Source organism: Felis catus, chromosome B1 (genome assembly GCF_018350175.1).
Source record: "Felis catus isolate Fca126 chromosome B1, F.catus_Fca126_mat1.0, whole genome shotgun sequence".
In the NCBI taxonomy this organism is placed as follows: Eukaryota; Metazoa; Chordata; class Mammalia; order Carnivora; family Felidae; genus Felis; species Felis catus.
Window position 1 is genome coordinate 3,279,269 of NC_058371.1, and position 22,627 is coordinate 3,301,895.

General features: G+C 42.8%; 1 protein-coding gene across 3 annotated transcripts in view; it reads right to left on the bottom strand.

Moving 5' to 3' along the window:
- Window positions 1-22,627, bottom strand: part of CSMD1 (CUB and Sushi multiple domains 1) — a 2,016,427-nt gene that overhangs the window by 546,615 nt on the left and 1,447,185 nt on the right. For all 3 annotated transcript variants that reach the window (XM_045056760.1, XM_045056761.1, XM_045056762.1), the window contains 2 exons: window positions 22,020-22,144; window positions 8,953-9,074 (listed from right to left, as the gene is read on the bottom strand). In XM_045056760.1, the coding sequence (XP_044912695.1) occupies window positions 8,953-9,074; window positions 22,020-22,144 (247 nt within the window). The remainder of the gene's footprint in view (window positions 1-8,952; window positions 9,075-22,019; window positions 22,145-22,627) is intronic.

The window sequence follows — 22,627 nt, forward strand, 5'->3', positions numbered from 1 at the left end:
GTTTCCATGAGCACACTTTTAGCACAGGGTAAGTATTTGGGCAATAAGCATCAAAATTATAAGTGTGTGTAAATTATTACTATAATTCTAATTCAAGGACTTTAACCTACTGAAATAGCGGCCAAGACAGCGAACATAAATATGTCTGTTGAAACACTGTTCATGATGACAGAGAATGGTGCAGTCTAAAGACCTGTTTAAAGGAAGAAGCTGATAGAATTAAATACTCTGCACCTATTAAAAATGGTAAATTACATATATATATATGTAATTACATATACAAATTACATTAGGATGGAAATATACATATAGATATATATAGATATATATCCTGCATCCATTATAAATGAATGATATATGGCTTTATATTATATATTTGCATTATATGTGTGTATATACATATATATGTACATATATACACATATATACATATATATATGCAGTGCATTATAAAGTAACAATGATCTGTAAAATTGTGGCATATCTAAAATTAGAAGATGTCATTAAGAAGAAAAAGGAGGAAGGAGGAGGAAGGAAATAAAGGAAAACTATGTTCTTGCATATGTGTTTGTGATTACAAACATATAGATCAAAGTCTTAGAAAAAGTATGCACCGAAAGTTAGCACTGCTCATCTTTGGGACTGAAATACTTAGTTCCTTTGGTTTCTGCTTTCTAGTTATCTGTGTCATTTGATTTTGCAAAACAGCGATCATGTATTTGTTTTATTACATGCACATTTATACACATATTTAGTTTTTAGAAAAGATATTTCCCATTTATTGTGGGAGATAAATTAGGACGGTGGAGAACAGAATACGACAAACAGCTGAGCTATCTCACAGCAATACATGGTGCACACTGACAGAAGTGGCTGACCTAGAAGGGTCACTAGTGGAAAAGGGAGAGTGTATCCAGAAGGTCTTGGCGTGAAGGAAAGATGCTCAACTAGAGGTGACAGAGGAGGAAATGAGTCTAGGATAAAGGTTGTTTTCTGGATTGCATGACAAGATGAACTCAGAGAAAGGCTCTAGGAGGGGCAACAGACTGCTGAGCAAGAGAGAACGAATCTTCTCTGTATCTCTCTACGCGAAATGCTATTAGGATGCCCCAGAAATGCCCTGGGCTTTCTGGACTTGCAGTACTATGTTCAGGTAAGTTGATTACATGACTGATCACTCTCATCAGAGAAGAGAGTCCTCCAAGCAATGGAATGCAAAGAAACTCCACGTACGGAGAAGAGACTAGGAGGCGATCCTATAATTGTAGCCGTAACATTAATAACTTAGAGGTATTCCCATATATGCGCATTCATTTGACAAATGGAGAAATGCCATTAGTTTGTCTACATAGTATTATCAGTATTCAGATTATGCGGCAATTGAGGCAACTGACAGAGAGACTTTATGTCTTTTTGAAACCACACAGCTAGGAAACGGGCAAAGGCTGGAACCTGGGGCTTTAAGTAACATACCTGGTTCTCCTTACACCTTTCCACTGCCCTATATGACCCCACAATCATGTGTGTGGGGAGAGACCATCCCCAAATTTTAAACATCTCTTCAAGTGATTGGGAGAAGGAAAGGAAGTAAAGAGAGGCCAGAGAAAAAGAGAAATGAACTGGAAGGATGGTAGCAACAATTAACTAGACAGTTCTATTAGCTCTGAGTGTTCTCATGACAACAGCAACTTTCTCGCAAGGCGCGCTTTGATGGAAATCAGTGTGCCATCATGGGTCCCGCATCCCTGCAAGGAACTGCTTGCTGTGTGCCTCCTTTATGTGACTTCACCTCGTTCATGGGTGGTTTCCCTCTCTCTTCCTTCTGCAGTGGCACCTCCATGCCAGCTGAGATTGTAGCTGCTCTGCTGACCACTCTTTACCAATTATCAAGAGTGTGTGGCTCAAAAATACACTGAATGGGTAAGTTTTGTATTGCTTTCCCTACTTGTGTAATTATTGACGTGTTTAAATAAGAAAAGCACTGAAAAGAAGAAAAATGCAAAAGGAAATGTGTTTTAATTCAGGAAATAAGTACTTAAAACATATTAAAGGGCAAAAGGTGATGAAAAACAGTGACTACTTCTAAGACACATAAACCTAAGTAGGAGAAAAAACTATTTCTGCCTCTTTTTACAATAACACACACATGCACGCGCCCATACTACTCATAGAAAACAAAGCAGAAACAAACAAAAAAAAAACTTTTCCACCTTTCTGTCATGAGGATGAAGATTCACCCTTTCCAGATTCTGGACATACAATTATTAAAGTCTCCTCCACTAAAGCCACTTTTATTTAAAAAAAAAATCAGTAAATCTGTGTACTTTTCTCACAGTAGTGTTACTTGGATATTTTGTTCTTCTCCATTTCTATAAATAATCACTATTCCAGCCTAGATCATCATCACTCACACCAAGTAAAACGTTGTGGATCATCTGTCTACACCTTTGCAGTGTTTTTTGTTTGTTTTTGCTTTGTTTTACTTTTTAACTTTTTAATGTGGTCTGCACACTACTAACAGGTCAGTCTTTCTAAAAATGCTGTCTCTAAAAAAATGCTGTCTCCATCATGTGTGTATATGTATTTATACACGTGTGTGTGTGTGTGTGTGTAATTCATTTTTGACTTCAAATGCAAGCAAATCAAAAGCATGGACCCCGTCTTCTATTTTATTTTGGAGAACTCAGAAGAGATGACAAAAATAACTAAATTCGGTTAACAAGGCAGTAGTTGGAGTGTGGCGGAAAAACCTGTTAGCGGCAATCGTGGAAGGCAGGCTCCCGTGCGGCACGACAGAAAGGATGCCAGGAACGGCGCCTACAGAGAGTCGAGAAGGAAAGAGCCAAACTCTGTTCCTGAACAGGATACGCTTATTAAGCAGTGCTGACGGGGACGGTGCTGGCGATAAAAGGGCTGCCGCAGAGAGATGAACATACTGGAGAGGGGACAAGGAGGGAACGACGAATCTGTATCAAGATTAATGACGATGGCCAGCAAGAACTAAGGGGGCACCTCGTGTGCCACGAAGGGAAGCTGGCACGGCACGTGACTTTCTCCACAGGAGCTCAGTGACACAGAAGACAATGGAATGGAGCCATTAAATAGAGCCCATCATGGCTCTGGGCTGGGAAGGCGTCTGTGACAGAAGCGACGGGGACGCTTGGCACAGTATTACAGCGGATAATCATGTGTCTCACGGTCTCTCCACCAGTCTGGGAATCCCCGAAGGGTCAGTACAATCTATGGAACTGGATCCATTCAAACTCCATTTCAAAACACCACACACTGTTAGGTGAAATATTTCATTCTACCTTAACTTTGAAATAATTTGAATGCAAATGAATGCCTTTTCTACGTCTGTATGAATTTATTTCATATTACGTAAAAAAAACCTGAGTAATAAAACTTAATGCTCCCTCCCCGAAAAGAAGTCTAACACACGGCTGTACTTTCTTACAAGCATTAAGTTTAACACAAGACTTCTTATTTTTTCTTTAGATAGTACGAGTTGTGCATTTAATAGAAGGTGTGATATAAATGTGTAAATCGCTGTATCTAATTACCTAGTCCCTAAATTCCTCTCAAATTCATCTCCTCTTCTCCAATCCTGACACCACTGTCCCGATGGAGGCTCATATGATCTTTCACAATTGTACCAAAACCCTGATGTCTTCTGCTTCCAATCGTGAGTCCTTCAACTGTGCCCACCTGACTCTTGACAGAGTGACCTGAGACATATACATGGCAATGCCATTCTTTTCCTCTGTTTCCTGACACCCACTGTCATTAGCACAAAACTTAAACCCTTTACCTGTCCTTCAGGGTCTGATTTACAGCTCTTTAAATGTAGTCATTAATAATAGCAATGGAGAAGAAGAAAAGGAGGATGAGGAGGAAGGCAGGGAGGAGGGAGGAGGGGGAAGAGGGAGAGGAGGGAGGAGGGAGAGGAGGGAGGAGGTGGAGGAGGGAGAGGAGGGAGAGGAGGGGGAGGAGGGGGAGGGAGGAAGAGTAGGAGGGAGGAGGGGGAGGAGGGGGAGGAGGAGGGGGAGGAGGGGGAAGAGGAGGGAGGAAGGAGAGGGAGGAGGAGGGAGGGAGGGAGGAGGGGGCGGAGGGGGAGGAGGGGAGGAGGGGGAGGAAGAGTAGGAGGGAGGAGGGGGAGGAGGGGGAGGAGAGGGAGGGAGGAAGAGTAGGAGGGAGGAGGGGAGGAGGGGGAGGAGGAGGGAGGAGGGGGAGGAGGGGGAGGAGGAGGAAGGAGGGGGAGGAGGAGGGAGGAAGGAAGAGGAGGGAGGAGGGGGAGGAGGAGGGAGGAAGGAAGAGTAGGAGGGAGGAGGGGGAGGAGGGGGGAGGAGGGGGAGGAGGGGGAGGAGGGAGGAGGGGGGAGGAGGGGGAGGAGGGGGAGGAGGGAGGAGGGGGCAGAGGGGGAAGAGGGGGAGGGAGGAGGGGGAGGAGGGAGGAGGGGGAGGAAGGAGGAGGGGGAGGGAGGAGGGGGAAGAGGGAGAGGAGGGAGGAGGGAGAGGAAGGAGGAGGGAGAGGAGGGAGGAGGTGGAGGAGGGAGAGGAGGGGGAGGAGGGGGAGGGAGGAAGAGTAGGAGGGAGGAGGGGGAGGAGGGAGGAGGGGGAGGGAGGAGGGGAAGGAGGAGGGAGGAGGGGAGGAGGAGGGAGGAAGGAAGAGGAGGGAGGAGGGGGAGGAGGGGGAGGAGGAGGGAGGAGGGGGAGGAGGAGGGAGGAAGGAAGAGGAGGGAGGAGGGGGAGGAGGGGGAGGAGGAGGAAGGAAGAGTAGGAGGGAGGAGGGGGAGGAGGGAGGAGGGGGAGGGAGGAAGGGGAGGAGAAAGGACAGGGAAGTGGGGGGAGGGGAGGCACGGAGCACTGGGCAGACAGTGTTCTAGGTGCTTCACACTGATGCCATGTTCCGTACAAGGGTATTCACATGTTGGCACCCAGATCTCAGACTGTCAGCTTCTGGAACTCTTTGTTTCTAAGCTACCCCATCTGCGGTATTTTGTCTTAGAAGCCTGAACAGACAAAGTTCAAATGCTTACAATCACTGAAATCCTCAACGAGTTTAACAGTAACAAAATGCTTTCCAAGGAGATCAACTTAAAATCAGGTACTGAAATTATGTCGCCATGAAGCACATTTGAGATATAAATCTGTGTATGTAAGTACATGTATACATATGCATACACAGACATATGCCGCCTGTGTCCGTGCAAAGCTTCCAGGGAAAGCTGTCTGCCCTTCACCTTCCCAATGGAAACCACAGGGATGAACTTTTGAGAGCATTTGCTGGTAATTCCTCTTATCTATAACTCATCAACCATATATGACTTTCTCAAGAATTTGGTCACACAACTTGTCACAAGTTTTATCTGAGAAAGCTGAGTTGGTGAATGCATATACAAGGATCTATGTTAAATAAGTATCTCCTTATTGAATTAATTTTTATTGGATTTTTACTAGATTAGTATGGCGGGAGCAGTTGTACTTGGCTGTTTAGAAATCTGCTTCTCTGCTAAACTGAATCTTGAGGAAAATTTCTTTTTAATTTCTACCTAGAACACATTACATAACAAGGTCTCCTAAAATATATATATATATGTATTAAACTGTTTTATAATTATTAGTTATAGTTAATATATTATTTAATATATAGTGGGTAATATGTTAATATGTTATATATTCAATAATAACATACATCACCTTAATATAATTTAGAAAATTACATATTTTTTTAAATTTTTTAAAGTGTTTATTTAGTTTTGATAGAGAGCGTGTGAGCAGGGGAAGGGTAGAGAGAGAGGGGGAGAGAGAGAGAGAGAATCCCAGGCAGGTTCCACACCATCAGAGCAAAGCCCGACATGGGGCTTGAACTCACGAACCATGAGATCATGACCTAAAGTTGGATGCTGAATGGACTGAGTCACTCAGGTGTCCATATGTGTGTGTGTGTGTGTGTGTGTGTGTGTGTGTGTGTGTGTACTTATAAATATGTTTCTCGTATTCTTTTTAAGATGATATTACACAATATGACGAATTATAATATTCATTGCTACTAGCCACTGAGCTTCCTATGATAATTATCTTGTATAAGCAATTTTATGTTAATGCCTCACATAAATTGACACATGTCACTTGGTTATATAACAGTGAGAGCAAATATAAGACCAGGAAAGACTAAATCATTAAGAGGAGATTAATGTTTCAACAAAAGAGGAGTTTATCAACTAATCTCTAAGTGACATTAGAAACTGATTTTTGTTTCCTATTCCACCTTATTTCTCAAAGGTTTGCAAGTCACGTCAAATGTACAGATTGAGTACACCAACACTTCTTATCTAGGACTCTCTCTAATGCTTCTAGCAAGAGTCTGTCTGGGAATCTTTATATAACCATTCTCCTCTCTTATGCTCAATATGTAATATACCTTCGTCACCATGTGCTTAATCGGGAAACCCCCTTATTTGGAATGTCTCCCAAGGAATCAAATTAAGCCTAATTATACTTAATGGCAATGACTGCTTCTTAATTTGGATGGTAATTCTGCTTAATTGAGATGCCTTCAGGTGTCTAAGTGGTGCTCTAGCAAGAGTATTGGTGTGCACGAGTGCATCAACCTGGAATGTCCTGTTTCTTCTGTGAACACTTCACCAAAATAAACGAAGAAAGGCAAAGAATTTACTGAAGCGATATAACACAAGATTCCTGAAATGTAATTTAACTGTTGAGTGTTTACAGTCAACCAAATTTATACAAGATCATTAGAAAAATCTATGTGAATGCACATAAAGATGAGTTGGGAAAGCAAAACCCCTAAAATGAGAGGACTATGTAAATCCAAATGGCATATGTCCGTTATTTCATTTATCATTTTGCAGTTTGGCCATGTTGAAACATCCTCAAAGAACACACCTCACGCATTTCATCAAACGCGAGCCTGCTGGAGTCTGGCAAAACAGGAAGATAATGGGATCTGAAGTGCCAGAAACAAAACAGGAACCTGATGAGAACCCAAATCTCTTTCTTCAACACTTTGCTCGTGTACATGTGGTAGACAAAACTGGTTTCCCATAATCCTCAGCCCTGCCTTCTGCCTTCCAGATGGTTCTTTCCTCAGGCTCCCTAGGAGCTGGAAGATGGGCATTCGACTCAGGTGAACCTGAAGGGAAATCCACTAGGGACATTCTAGAAAATCCCTTCCACGTTTTAGAAAGACACGGCTCATTTCTTCAGCGAACATGATTACGCCACAGCCAACTTGTGACCTGAGGCGGGGTAGGCATCATTACTGCCCTGGATGGTGGAGCAGAAAAGAGGGGAGACACATAAACCCTCAACGATGTTCCTGAGCTCCTGAATTAAATCTGGACTCTCACTGGCCCTCGCCTTTTGTTAGGTGAAATAATGTTTCTTAAACACTTTTTCTCATACCTACAGCCCCAAACATCCTATTGACACACTGAACAACCTATTATTTCGTTTCCTCGTGGCACCCCTCACAGTGATAATGGAACATGGAGCTGCAGAAATAAATGAGTCTTCCAACAAAGAGAGCTAATGAAGTGCCTTCACAGTGCAGTAAGACACGTGTTCTCCTCCTTCCGTAGGAGCAAAATAGCCGGGAAACCTTTAACAAGTAGTTTACATACCCCGGGTCGCGGTTTCTTGTCTGTGGGGTGAAGGGTACAGACAATAGGAAGTCTAAGCTTCCTTCTAGATAGAGATTTCAGTTACTCTAGTATGTGAGGGAAAGAAAGAAACTCAGATATATAGGTGCACCTGGAGTATAAAAAATATTCATGATTATTTATATGCAATCTGGAACTAAATGAATTTTGGAATACCGTACGGGCGTTACTCAGATTTACTGAAGATTCGCCTTGCAGCCACTGCCTGACCTGTCACCACAGCAGGGCTCTCCTGCTCCTTCCATACAAAGGACTTCCACACTTTACAGCTCTTCGCCTGACACTCAGAACTGCAAAACTCCTCTCACTCCTTACAGCGGAGGCCCAGTCCCCCTCCCACTGACACCAGAGAAAAATACGCCATCAGCATGACTCTATCTCTATTGGCTTCTCCACATGACATCATGCATATCCCAGATCTCGGCAGCAGAAAACGCACTTGTGAGTTCCACATTTGCTGCTATCAGTCATATCCGCTTGAATGAAATACAGCAGGCACCTCGCTCTCATTATGCCCCAAACCAAACTCATTATCTCTTCCCATAAGAAAAAACAAAAAAAAACAAAAAAAAAACTGGTTCCTGAGGCCCTTTCCCTGATTCAAGGTGGGGAGAATTTATATATTTATATTATTCCAAACTGAACCGATCTGGAGAATAAAAGAAGGTCGTTATTAACAATGGTGCAGGAACCGCAGACGTAGGGTAGGTGCCCCTGGTGGGGCGGGGGGTGCCGAGAGGGGGGCTGGACCACACCCTCATTCTGGTAAGGGCTTCACCATGCCCCCCTAAAGCCATTCTTGATTCCAGCATATTCCATTACATTCAGAGGGACTGTACTGTATCCTTGAGAGTTGCTAAGAGAATAGGTCTTAAAAGTTCTTACCACTAGAAAATAAATTGGTAACTATGTGAGATGATGAATGTTAACTGCTTTGCCAAATATACATATATCAAATGATTGTATTATACACCCTAATGTTATATGTCAATTATACCTCAACAAAACTGGGGCAGGGGGTGGAGAACATAGACCAACCTTCAGAACCAGGAGGAGGCAACCAAATGAGGAAAACTCCCCTTCTGTTTGAGTCCTAGACTTTTTCCCACTAACTGTGGATATATGTACTCAGGAGGCGACGTGAGCCTTTCTATTCAAACAGCAAAGTGCAAGGGCGCCCCACATTCACAGGGCTGTGGATCTTGAACACTGTCCGAGTCAGAGCACTGACAGCATCGGCGACGCCGAGGGGACGGGGGAGGCCTTACCTTGTCCGGGTCAGTTGTGGTAATGACCCACACACAGTGAGCGTTGTCTTCATACTGAACCGGGTAATTAGGGGAGGTGATGATGCCGCTGGGTCCACGCAGATTTGATCCACATGTTCTAGCTAGAAATACACAGACATGGTGTTACTTTCTTCAGCATTTTATGTGTGTGGTGAAGACAAACTAGGCACATGAAACATCAGATTAGTTATTCACTGATTATGATAAAAAGCGGTTCAAGAACTCAAGTGGGCAAGTGCAGTGTGCTCAGCCATGGGGTTCCTTGTCTGACTTCGGCAACGTCCAGCCTGAGCTCTTTATTAAATTTTCCAAGGCGTTACCATTCACGAGTTACAAGAGTGACCTTGTCGCTGATATCGCCACGGATGATGCCAAATCAGATCAAATCAGCCCACCCCAAATCCCAGTCTGACTCAGAGACAGTCTGTACATACCTCTGGCTGCACACGGACGCAGTAAGATAGAGGGGAAAGTGCGGTGCAGGGGAGCTCCAGAGACCCTCCCTGCCGCCCCCACCACACCCCACGCAGTATGACAACTTCGTCCTTTCCACTCTAAATGCGAATGGTACCACAGGTCATCTCCAAAGTCTCTCCCAAGCTTTAGACTCTACTCTACAATCAACTATACAAATTTCCTTACAGCACAGGGCAAGCAGGAGATTAAAATGTAGTTGACAATTTAAAGAAAGAAAATAGAAATGGTGGCTCTAGAAGGGGAAAGAAACGACCTTACGTTGAAAGACCCACCCAGCAAACTACAGAAATGACATAACCTAACAGAGATTACTGAGGTTTTAATATAAAAAACTATTTCAGGGGTTGCCTGGATGGACTCAGTTAGCGAAGCGTCTGACTCCTGATTTTGGCTCAGGTCATGATCTCACAATTTTGTGAGTTTGAGCCCTGCATTGGGCTGACGGCGTGGAGCCTGCTTGGGATTCTCTCTCTCCCCCTCTTCCGTGTTCTCCTCCGTCTCTACCCCAGTCCTACTCATGTTCATTCTCTCTCTCTCTCTCTCTCTCTCTCAAAATAAATAAACATTAAAAATTTTAAAAATATATCTATTTCAACTGACTTCCATTTTAAGAAAGGAGTTTTTTTAAAAAAAAATTGGCACATAATTTTTAGAAATCAAATGTGGGCTTGAAATGCAATCCAGTCTTAACATAATAATAAAAACTGGGGGGGGGGGGCGGGCGTCGCCTGAGTGGCTCAGTCGGTTGAGCGTCCAAATTCGGCTCAGGTCATGATCTCACATGAGTCTGAGTCCCACATCAGGCTCACTGGTACCAGCTCTGAGCCCACTTCAGATCCTCTGTTCCTCTCTCTCTTTGCCTCTACCCCCATCATCTCTTAAAAAAAAGTAAACATTAAAAAAGTAATTGAAACTGGGTTTGCAAAAAAGAGCAGAGAAACTAATTTCACAAGAAATACTGTAAGAGAAGCGTGAGTTCATTTTCCTAAGGTTTCATATCACACAAACCAATTAAACTGTCACCCAATAAAAGATTAATCCTAATCATGACCCGTCTTGCCTCTGTTCTTTTTCTTGGCTGAGCACCCGCTCCAGATCCGGCATTATTCTGGGAGACACAGTCACAGAATTAACTGGGCAGGACTCTGACTTCCAAGGGCCATCTTACAGTGACAAGTCAGGGGAAACCATGCAACTGAGCTGTTCCTAACTGCCCCCAGGAATATACACTCCTTGTCCATTTATATGGACGTAACAATAACAAAATTCATACCTACTCCCAATAATAGTTCTTTATTGTAATGATTCGTTTACAGATCTATCTGTCCTACAAGGCCGTGAATTTCTTGACCTTGGGAGGGCATCCTTCCCTTATCATCAGCACCACAGCCAGTGTCTATAGTTGCTGACATATAAAAATGTGGTGAGAGTAGACAACTCTTCAGTCGTTCAACACTTACTATGAAAATAATTAGCTAAGAATTAATCTACTATACGGTGATTAACAAAAACACAGGGAAATCAATGTTTAAAATATTGGCATTAACTCTGAAAATGGACAAGATTTCTTAAAAAAAGATCCATAAAAGATGATCTGGTTTTCAAAATCTAGTAGGTCCTCCGATGGAGAGCTAACTGCACACAAACACACCCACCTCTATACACAACAGAATCTATTTTTAGGAACATGTTCTCAGAAAGGACCGTGAGCTTCAGATGCCAGTTTCCTAAAGCGCCCTGTTAGCAGTATTCATGAGAAAATCTTAGAAGAAAAGTTGTCATCAATACATTTCGATTTACAATGCCTTTGGGTTACAGGCTCGTTCTTTGTTAAATTTCACACTGAAAAGCTGCTATGAGCGTAACGTCACATTGCACGATAAATATTTTCTGACTTACTTTTGAATTAATATTGCCAAAGTGCCATTCTAAGTATATCAAACTTCCAAAAACCATCAGAAGAGTGAAGGAGTGCAGTCGGGGACTAATTGCTACATTCCCACCGACAATTTGTGCCCATCCAGTCATTAGCCCCAGCTGTCACTCTGCTGGAAAGTTCACCAAATCTGACATTCCATCAACGGCCTTACGTCCCACGTGTCTGCTTTGAAGCTTGACCCTTAACTTGACTTATTCAAATTGCCTAGCAGCTCTCCGTGCAATTCATCTTACCCGTTGCTGGGGGAAATAGGACTTTTAGTGATTATGTTTTAGTGAGGTAACTATTGGCAAAATATTTATAGGAAAGCACTACATTTCTCACATTTTCATGCCTATTTAGGACTGTGTTTCACATAGAGTGAGCTATGAATCCAGTCTCTTCGGAGATCTTTTTTCATCAGAAATTGTCAAATTAATTCACAAAATAATTTTTTTTTCTTTTTGTCGTAGAAATATATCTCTATTTTTGCAATACATTTTTCTAATCCATTACTTTTAACTATTTTTTTTACCCATTCTTTCAATCAATCCATTAACATAATCAGCAGAAAAGAAATATGTGGACGATTCGGGACGGGGATTTTTCTCTGTTTTAACCACTATATTACTTTAATAATTAGAACAATTCCTAGCATTTGATAATTTCCGCCCCCCCCCCCGAATACTTGTTGTAGTTTTTAAACAAGGGTAATGACCTTAAATAATATGATCTAGTTATAATTATTTAATTACAATCCTCTCCTTTGGAAACTGTGAAAAACTTCAGTCAGGACCTCAGTCTTTGCTCTTCCAACTCTTCCGCATCCTTATCATCAGCTTCTTCACCAAGCGATGGTACCACCATCTTCACACCAATGAGGAGTCACTGGGTGCCGCTTTCTGTACCAACGTTCTTCTACGAATCCCAGATAATCCCAGACTTTCTACTGGCGACCACTCGAAGTTCAACCGTTTACGTGCGGAATCTTCACAGAATAATACTAATGTGTTCTGGGCTGCCATGATTTCTGGGTCTTATTATCCAGGTGCTTGTGGTGTTTGCCGTGCGGTCTGGATGTGATCTTCTGAATCTCCCGCAGGCAGAGTCCGTCACCTGGGGCATTCTTTCCGTTCTGTGGTTCTGGGGCAGGCTTATAGGAAACGGCCAGATCCCTAGATTTTAAGTTTGTTTGTTTGTTCGTTTACTTATTTTGAGAGAGAGAGAGCAAGCGAGCAGGGGAGGGGCAGACAGAGAGAGAGAATCCCAAACAGGCTCTGAGCTGTCAGCACAGAGCCCGACGCAGGGCCTGAACTCACAAACTGTGAGATCATGACCCGAGCCGAAACCGAGAGTCAGAGCGCCCCAGGAGCACCTAAAACCCTGAATTTTAGAGCAAAGCCTCCCCGCCAGCCGTGTCACATTCCGCGTCTTCCTCCTCGTCAGCCTCAAGCATCTGAACGTGACTTTCCTTCATATCTGCCGCATCTCTAATTTCTGTTAGAAACCTAATCTTGGGGAAGAAGGAGAAGAGCTAAGGAACACAGGGCAGCCCGAGGGACGAGAGAGGGACCAGGACTAAGAGCTCCACTGACATGCGTCTGACGGTTGAGCATCATTCGGCACAGAGCCACGAGGACAGTCAGTCAGTGCGTGTCTGGCCCTGGCCACCCACCCGAGGTCAGGTTCGGCAAGAGCACGCGGGAGGGGCCGGCCTGTGGGGCAGGAAGGGAGAACGGGAGCCTAGGGAGCTGGCAGTGCACGCAGAGCCTTCCAGAGGAACGCGTTGGCGGCACTGTGTCACGAAGTGCACCTGTGCTGCTTTTCCGGCGGCTTCTGTGCTATGACTGAATAGGAACTCAACCACTGCTGTGGAGATTCATAAAGCCATGCTATTATCTGACACGGAAGGCTGGAGCCCTGAAGGTCTGTCGCCTTGCCTGTCTCTTTCCACCCCGGACTCTTTGCTGGTTCCTCACTGCACCCCACGCATGGGCCGCGGACCTTCTCGGACAAGCACAAACCTGCTAGCTTAGCAAACCTGATCTAATTATGAGTAAGCAATTGCACAGTGTCCTTGGGGGGGGGGGCGGGAGGTCTTCCTCCAACAGCTGCTTCTGTACCGAACAGGCATTCAATTAGTCAACAAAGTATTTAATTGGCCAACGTAATTAAGTAATGACACTACAGTCATGTCAAGCAGGTTTTATAGCAACATTTAAATATATTCCCATAACGGAAATGTATACGTGCGTGTTTCTATAAATCAGAGTTGAATACCCCTTCCTACTCCTGCTAAGTGCTCTCCCTTGTCAAGATCTTCCTGGAAATACAACATCCAATATAAAGTAATACACACTTAAATGATCAATAATGCTTAATAAGTGGTCTTTGGTAATAACCGTGACCTAACGTACAGCTAGTATTACCTGTGGCAGTATTCTAAACTCGTGAGCTCAAATTTTACTTACATGTTTTACGTTTTTAAAATTAAATAAGAATTCACAAAATGGTAGTTGAAAATGTATCAAAAGGGAAAGCAGATAGGGAGAAAAAAACTGATTTTGAAAGCAAATATATGCCATTTATCTATTTAATCAATGAATATTAAGTACAAAACATATTCATTTCACATAATCTGTCTTATGTAATATGAAGTGATCATGTGTCTGTCTGTGTAAATTCAATTCCAGGAATCTGTATTGTTCTATAGTAACTATTGAATTAATCACATTAACTGGAGAGGAATATTCTAGTTGACTACATTTAAATTAAGAGGCTACCTGGACTCACATCTGAAGAATGTTTCAAACAATTTAATAACATATTTGATAGTCTGTTTCTTGTATGTCTTTAGGAGAAAGCATTCTGATCCATCAAAGCTTTCATGTTTCATCCAGATTGTCAACCAAAGTGGAAAAAAGTGTGTTGTAGAGGTTAAGAGTCACTTTTCTTAATCGCAGCTGAGTTCCAAGACTAGTTAATGCAGTGACTGGACATCGAATCTTGATTTAACTCGTTTCACACCCTCCGTTTGTTCAATGAGTATACTAATCATAACTTCATCTGTGATTGCTGTAAGGATTGAAGGAGGAGAGCAAGGAAGGCACTTAGCACGTCACAGACTATGTCTAACAGAAATACACGAAGCATGCTTATCGTGAGCTGGGCAAGGTGTTAGGCACGGATGCTTCTGCAGAGACAGAACAACACCAAGATCCTTGGCTTCCACGGGAAATTAACACATAAACACAGGCCACCTAATCTAATGTGTGGAGGACACAGAAGCTTTCTAGAAAGGTCTGAGTAAGGGTTCGAGGTGTATCAGGAAAGGACTTCCTCGGGAAGACGGTGGTCATGGAAGGATTTTGGAAGAGATGACAGTTGAACAAAGGTGAAGGTTGGACAGCCACGTGGACACCTGGGGGAAAGTGTCCCAGGCAGAAGGACAATACATGAGAGGAAGCTACGTCAGAAACGTCCGTATCATGTTCTAGGAACATGATTAGCACCAAATTAACATTAGCATTCAAGTCATTTTATGTCAACAGAATTTGAGAGTAATATAAAAATACAGTTTTACTATTTCCAATAACCTAATTAAAAAGAGAGAAAAATGTATTTTTCACCCAAGTGGTCTTCAGCTAGAAAGTTTACAACTTTGGAATTCTAGAAGCAACAGGATAAATTTTTCCTAATTCACTGGAATTAAATTAAAAGTCAGAAGTCTGTTATGTCTCTTTAAGTCTAGAGATCACAGCTACCTGGTATAATAATCAGTATACAAAATATAATCTTAAAATTGACTTAAAATTTAATCCGGTAGAATAAAGAGTCCTCGGTCAGGTAAGTGGCCTTTTGACTACTATTTACAAGGTCATTTCTGCATGGACAGAAAATATGGGTAATAAAGAATAAGCTATAAAAAGTTCTTGGTAAATGACAACTTAATAAGTTGAAGGTAATTCTCAGCTAACCTAATCTAGAGTCCCAAGGTAAAAGCTTTATTCAATGACCCCTGGTGGCTCTAAATGGTTCCATGTAACCACAGTTACAAATGCAAATAATACTTCACTTTCCTTTTGTGCTCTTTCAACTCAGTGAGCAACTAAAAATATTAATTCCACAGATCAGAGTGCATTAACATTAAAGGAAGTTCTCTCTACTAAGCCCCAGTAAATGTTGACAGAATGAAATGCCAGCTGAAACGTTTTACTTAAAAACTAAAATTATGTCTTCTTCCTTAGTTTGTTTGTTTGCTTACTTTAAAAATCTACTGCCAGAGATACTTTACATAGTTTTCAATAGTTGGTAAGATTTTACCCTCTGAAAAATCGTAATAGTTGTTTTCATATGAAGTAAGCATGAAGTGAATGAAGTAAGCATCATTTCAAACAAAATCACTTGCATAATCACCAAGCTGTGACGACCATTTGTCTACTCGGTAATAGGAGGAAAAGGTAATGTTCCCCCCATCCTCAAAGCTAATTAGCTAATGTAAGCACTGGCTAACGATACCAGTGTCCAGATGTGAAAGATCGTTTCTGACTCACTGCAATTTATCAAACACTTCTATCAGATATTCCTTCTGTAGAGAAGGCACGATAATTACTTAAGAGTTAGAGACCCTTCATGAAGATGAGAACCTTGAGAACCAGTCCTTAATTCACCGATCTGAAATCTCATAATGCGTGCAAAGCTCAGACCAGGGGCGGTTTACTGTGTTTGATAGATGGTTGAACTTAGAATATCCTGGCCGAGATGATCCATATAAGAGCTCCTTTAAAGCCTCAGAATAAGTCAGGAAAACCCAAACCATGATGTTCTCTTCTTACATATTATTTATTATGGTGATCGTGCAGATGGGAAAATGAATTCAGAAAACTGCTCTAGGCGTTTGGGACCCATCAACAGCTAAGTACCAACAGTCCGTTTTGGGTAGCATTTGAAATACCATTAAGTTTCATGGTAACCATTCCCCCTACATTTTAGATATCTCAAGCTATCTTTTTACAGAAATTGTCATAAAATCTCAACTTTATTATTTTTTTAAATCTCCACTTCATTTTTTTTTTCAGCTCTTCTGCAATTGATGAACCTGTCAGGAGAAGCAGGTAGAGACACTATTTAAAGGAAGGAATGCTAATAGACTAAAAGACTCAGGGTTCCTAAATACTTCCAACCTGAGAAACTTACAACACTTTTTAAATGTTTATTTTGAGAGAGAGAGAGTGCATGCATGTGAGAGAGAGCATGAATCGGGGACAGGCAGACAGCAAGGGAGAGAGAATCTCAAGCAGGCTCTGCTCTGTCAGTGCAAAGCCTGACTCTCATGAACCATGATGTGACCTGAGCCGAGATCAAAAGTCAGATGCTTAACTGACTGAGCCACCAGGCACCCCAAAACTTACCAATTAATGGAAGAAAGTATATTCTACAGCAAGGGATGCCACCTGGGACAGTGTATGACTCTGTGAACTCATTTCTTCCCTTCACATCTATGAGGGTGTTGACTGCATCCCACAGTTGGGAGAAAAGCTAGGCCCATGGCCGAGTGAAGTATCTAGACTTGAGATGTCCACAGTGGGCACTGGCCACACATGACTACCGAGCAGGTGAGACACGGCTAGTCTGAGCTGAGATGTGCTAGAAGTATAAAATACACCTGAATTTCCAAGTCATGGTACAAAGAGAGAGAGAGAGAGAGAGAGAGAGAGAGAGAGAGAGAGAGAGAGAGAGAAGGTAAATAATCTTCTCATAATCTTTATATTGACTGTATGTTAAGATGATAATATTCGGGGCAGTTGTATTAAATAAAATGTTATTAAATTTCCTTCCACCTGTTTCTCGGCTGCTTTTTTACTGGCTTTCAATCTGGCTACCAGATATCTTGAAGTACATACATGGCACATATTTCTAGTAGAGAGCACGGATGGAGAATTCCTCCAAACAACATTCTATAGGACCAACCTACAGATGCACTAATGTGTTTGGCCCACAGCTGTGTGAGCCACTGACCAGGTCATGCTACCTGGGGACCGCTTGATGTTGTGCAAGACTGTTTTTTTCCAGACTAGAAGAATGGATGTGCCTGCTGGCTTTGAGCAAAGAGGCTTTCCTCTTGTTAGAGGGTTATGTGGCTAGGAGGGGAGTACAGGGTCAAGAAGGAATGCACAGGTTCCTTACTTCACCATGATGCTCACAGATAAGCCGTTTCCAGTCCAGAAACTGGGACGTTCCTCTACACACAGTCCCACCTGTTTGCATCCTTACTGCTTACAGCTACAACTCGGCACCGCATGGAAATGCCAGAGGGTGTGAGAGAAGGCTGAATGATTGCCTCCTCATTTGCCCTCTCACTCACAGAAAGCTGCAGGTGACACAGAAAAGCAACATCAAAATGAAACGAAACGAAACAAAACAAAACAAGCAAACAAACACGTAAAAACCATGAACTTATGACACATATCTATTCGGTGACTCATTCTAACTCTCCCTCTTAAGGAAGAACACCCCCCTTGGCAGAGAACGCAATTTCCCTGAATGACTATTTCCCCTTTCTTCCATGGAAATATAAATTTTTGCTACATATTTAGCTGCCTGAACTCAAAACTACGTTTCGAAGTCTCACAGCCAGGTGAGAACACTTGGCTGGGATTTGGCCAATGGGACAGAGCAGGAAGAAAGGCAGGTGATGCTTCCTGGGGAACCTTCCTCAGGTTACAGCTGCTTTGCCTCCACTGCTTCCTCTAACCCCTGGATCTGGCTACCTGGGATCTGGATAGCGCCTGGGGGGAGGGCCCGACCACAGAGCTCACAGGGTGAGTCTTGAGGACATTTTCATCCCCAAAACAGAGCTGCCATACCGGTCCCACACTGCCCGACTCCTGATGTCTTCGTGAGACAGAAACCCATTTCCGTCTGGGTGAAGCTCCCCTGGGGTCTGGATGTTTGTCACCTGTTCTTTATCCCCTAATTCTAAATAGCAGATCTCAGATTCTCCTCTTTACAAGATTTCAGGCCTTTCTATTTAAATTGTTTCATGGTTTGCTACTCCAAAATATACTAAAATATAGTTTTCTTTAAAACGTAAGCTTTTTGGGATGCCCGGGTAGCTCAGTCGGTTAAGCGTCCGACGTCCACTCAGGTCATGATCTCGCGCTCCGTGAACTCGAGCCCCGCGTCGGGCTCTGTGCTGACAGCTCGGAGCCTGGAGCCCGTTTCAGATTCTGTGTCTCCCTCTCTCCCTGCCCCTCCCCCGTTCAGGCTCAGTCTCTCTCTGTCTCAAAAATAAATAAACATTAAAAAAAATTTTAAACGTTAAGCTTTAAAAATATATTATTTGTTATTGTTCCCCGGACACAATGTGTCCTAGTTAAGGTCTACAGACTTGATCTATACATCCTTCACGGAAGTGTCTTCCTAAGAATTATTTCCAGTGGAGGCACCTGTGTGGCTCAGTTAAACATCAGACTCTTATAATTCAGCTCGGGTCATGATCTCAAGATTTGTGGTATCGAGCCCGGCCAGCATGGAGCCTGCTTGAAATCCTCTCTCTCCATCTGTCCCTTCCCTGCTGGCACTCTCTTGCTCTTTCTCAACATAAATAGATAAACATTAAGAAATGCTTAAGAATACATAATATAAAATAAAAAAGAATTACTCCCAGTGACGATAGCTCATTACTTCAGAAAGCTAAACGTAATTGGACAAGAACTACAGAATCACTCCCTGAAAACGAAGGGCTGTCTGGTTTAAGCCAACTGTCGGAATCACCAACTGGGAGGGAAGAGCAAGAGAGCTGATCACCTTTGCTTCTGGGTATGAGAGAGGCGGGCATCAGAGGGGGAGGGGTCTCTCGCAAAGAACAAGTCAGGGGAACTATGTGCCAAACAGAGGTCCCGTGCCAGAGCCCTTCCCTGGTAAAACAGCGTTCGGTGAGGCACGGGAATCTGTGGGAACAGGGAGCTGGAAGGCTCCCCGGCCAATGACCTCAAAGTGTGAGCGTTCGGAGGTGGAAGATGGAGAAGGTACCCGACCCGCAGCCTGGATGACAGACGAGCACCTCAGAGGCTGTGATACAAGTCAGGTTACAAGTGGGTGTCGGGAGCCTGAGAGAGCGTTTTGAGCTTAAGATGAGATTCAGGCCCAAAAAAAAAAAAAAGTTATGGATTTAATGAGTCAAGTAATGTCCTACACACATATTTCCTTAATTTACTCTAAAATATCAATTTAAAATGGATGCATCTTTCCTAGTTTTGCCTAGTTTGGGGTTTAAAATAATGACATATATTTCTGGTACAAAAGAACAAGAAAAACATGAAAGAATAAATGCATTTTTCCTCCTAAGGGAAGCTAAAATAATACCTGTGAATTAGTCCTCATTTATTACCGGGAGTATCAGACATCACCATCACTTGCTAGGGGCAGGCTTTTGCTCTAATTCCTCGGAAAGCCTGCTGCTGTCTGTCAGGTATTAGATGTACGAAGTAGTCTGTGACAAAGAGCAGGAGGGCAGAGCGTTCGCGTTTCCTTGACCAGAGACTGGGGCTTCTCCAAGAAGCGTGCCAGACTCAGAGGAAAGAACCCCCTGAAAGCGCTGGCAGCCAGTGCACACAGGCTCTCTCTCCCAGGGTGCAGCTCGATGCCCCAGCACTCTACCGTCCACAGGTTCAAGCACCTCGAATGGCTGCAGGCAAGGGTACAGTACAGGCCATCTTGCAAGGTTGGTGTTCTTAGATAAAGCTAGCAGTGTATTTGGTAATCACTTCACGTCACAGGATGTCACTAGTGTTGCTTAAATTTAGAAAAGAAATGATGAGTCTCTTCACCTCACAAAGGCTATAAGGAGGGATAAGATATTCTCTTGTATAAAACTTCCCTTTTTAAAAATTATTTTAATGTTTATTTAGTTGTGAGAGATAGAGAGAGACAGAGCGTGAGCAGGGGAGGGGCGGGGGGGGGCACAGAATCCGAAGCGGGCTCCAGGCTCTGAGCTGTCAGCACAGGGCCCGACATGGGGCTTGAACTGACAAACTGCGAGATCATGACATGAGCCAAAGTCAAATGCTTAACTGACTGAGCCACCCAGGCGCCCCTAAAACTTCCCTTTTTATTCCTTGGTCAACTCTGCGCTTTTTTCCCCTTCTTTTAAATGTAGCAATTTGCATACATTAGTTTATGGCCAAAATGCAAAAATCAAAACCAAAACAAAACCCTGGTTTCTCTTTGGAGTTTATTAATTTTCTATATTAAAAAAAACCCGAGCAGTTTTCTGCTGATTTCGCTATGGATTGTAGAATTGTGGTAAGACTGTTCACATACTTCTTAGAAGCAACAAAATCTTATTTGACATCTTTGAAGAAGATAATGATGATGTGCAGCATTATGTTCTGCTATGGCACAGATTAGCTTAAGATAGTTCATCAGTGACAGATTAACCTGGGAGCACACTACTAAAGTCCCTTTACCACTGATACCAGAACCCAAGGATTCAACCTCACTGCCACTGAGCAGAGAATATTTTTAGATTTGCAGGGGTGCACATAAAACTTGCAAAAGGATCTAGTTATGTAACCTATTTTCATAATGTGCAAACTGTGTGTATATATAGAGAGAGAAGTACCGGGTAACGCCGAGTACTATGCAAACTGTGTGTATAGATAGATGAGTACCTGGTTACACCAAGTAATATGCAAAGTGTGTGTGTATATATAGATGAGTACTGGGTAACACTGAGTAATACACAAACTGCGTGTATATATATGCAGACGAGTACCGGGTAACAGCAAATAATATGCAAACTGTGTATATATATATATAGACGACTACTGGGTAACACCAAGTAATATGTAAACTGTGTGTATACACAGAGGAGTACCAGGAAACACCAAGTAATATGCAAAGTGTGTGTATATATATGTAGACGAGTACTGGGTAACACCAAGTAATACACAAAACATGTGTATATACAGATGAGTACTGGGTACACCAAGTAATATGCAAACTGTATGTGTGTGTCTGTAGATAGATAGATAGATAGATAGATAGATAGATAGATAGATGAGTACTGGGTAACACCGAGTAATATGCAAACTATGTGTATATATAGATGAGTACCTGGTTACACTGAGTATATGCAAAGTGTGTGTGTATATATAGATAAGTACTGGGTAAAACGGAGTAATATATAAACTGTGTGTATATATATATGTAGATGAGTACCAGGTAACACCAAGTAACATGCAAACTGTGTGTGTGTGTGTGTGTGTGTATGTGTGTGTGTGTGTGTGTATCTATCTATATGCCTATCTATCTACATATATAGAGAGAGGGGGGGAGGGGGTGGGAGAGACAGAGAGAGAGGGAGGGAGAAGAGTATCAGGTAACACTGAGTAAGTGTGTGTGTGCGCGTTGTGTGAGTGATCAGATTTGTTTCCGTTGTTCCAGAAATTTAAAAACTGCTAATATCTTGCAAATGTTTGCCGCCTCGCAAATTCCAAATAAATATGACGCACTAGGAAAACGTGCATCATCGTCTGCCTTGTCCTGCTTTGTCTGTATTCAGTGGACACAACGCTGCTCGAGACTTCACTCGTGTTCACGAAACACACCAGCGTGCGGGAAGACATGCCCGTCATGTGCTCCTTACCTCGGCAAATGGGCCGATGGTCACTCCACGCAGCCAGTGTCTCCGTGACTCTCTGACAGGTTATACTCTTGGATCCCTGGAGCACATAATTATCCTCACAGGAGAACTGGACATTTGCACCAACCCTAAGCAGTTAAAAAAAAGAGAGAGAGAAAACAACCCAAATTATTCATGGAAGTCTTCTTCACAAAAATATCAGCACAGTGTTGTTAGCGTATTATGCCCTCCAAACAATATTACACTTCAAGCAATCCCTGAGAGATCATGCTTAGATAGAACCCTGTAATTTAGCACAGGACACACAGCACAAGACCTGGGGTCAAATTTCTGTTCTGCCAACTTCACAGCTAAATAAATATATAAACCTTAATTTCTCATCTCTAAAATGAACAAGAGTAACAAAGGCGACCAGACTGCATGCTGTGGTGTAGGTGAGAAAATGTGTAAGAAAGAATTGTGTACTCCAAAAACAAAGTTGGAGTCATTCTTGGTGAATAAATACCCTGAAGAAACAAGGATTGGAAAAGTCCAGGTTAAGAAAACGTCTCAGTGTACAGAAAGACCAATGCTACATGGTGCCACTTACAAGGTTCTAAAAACACTCAAGG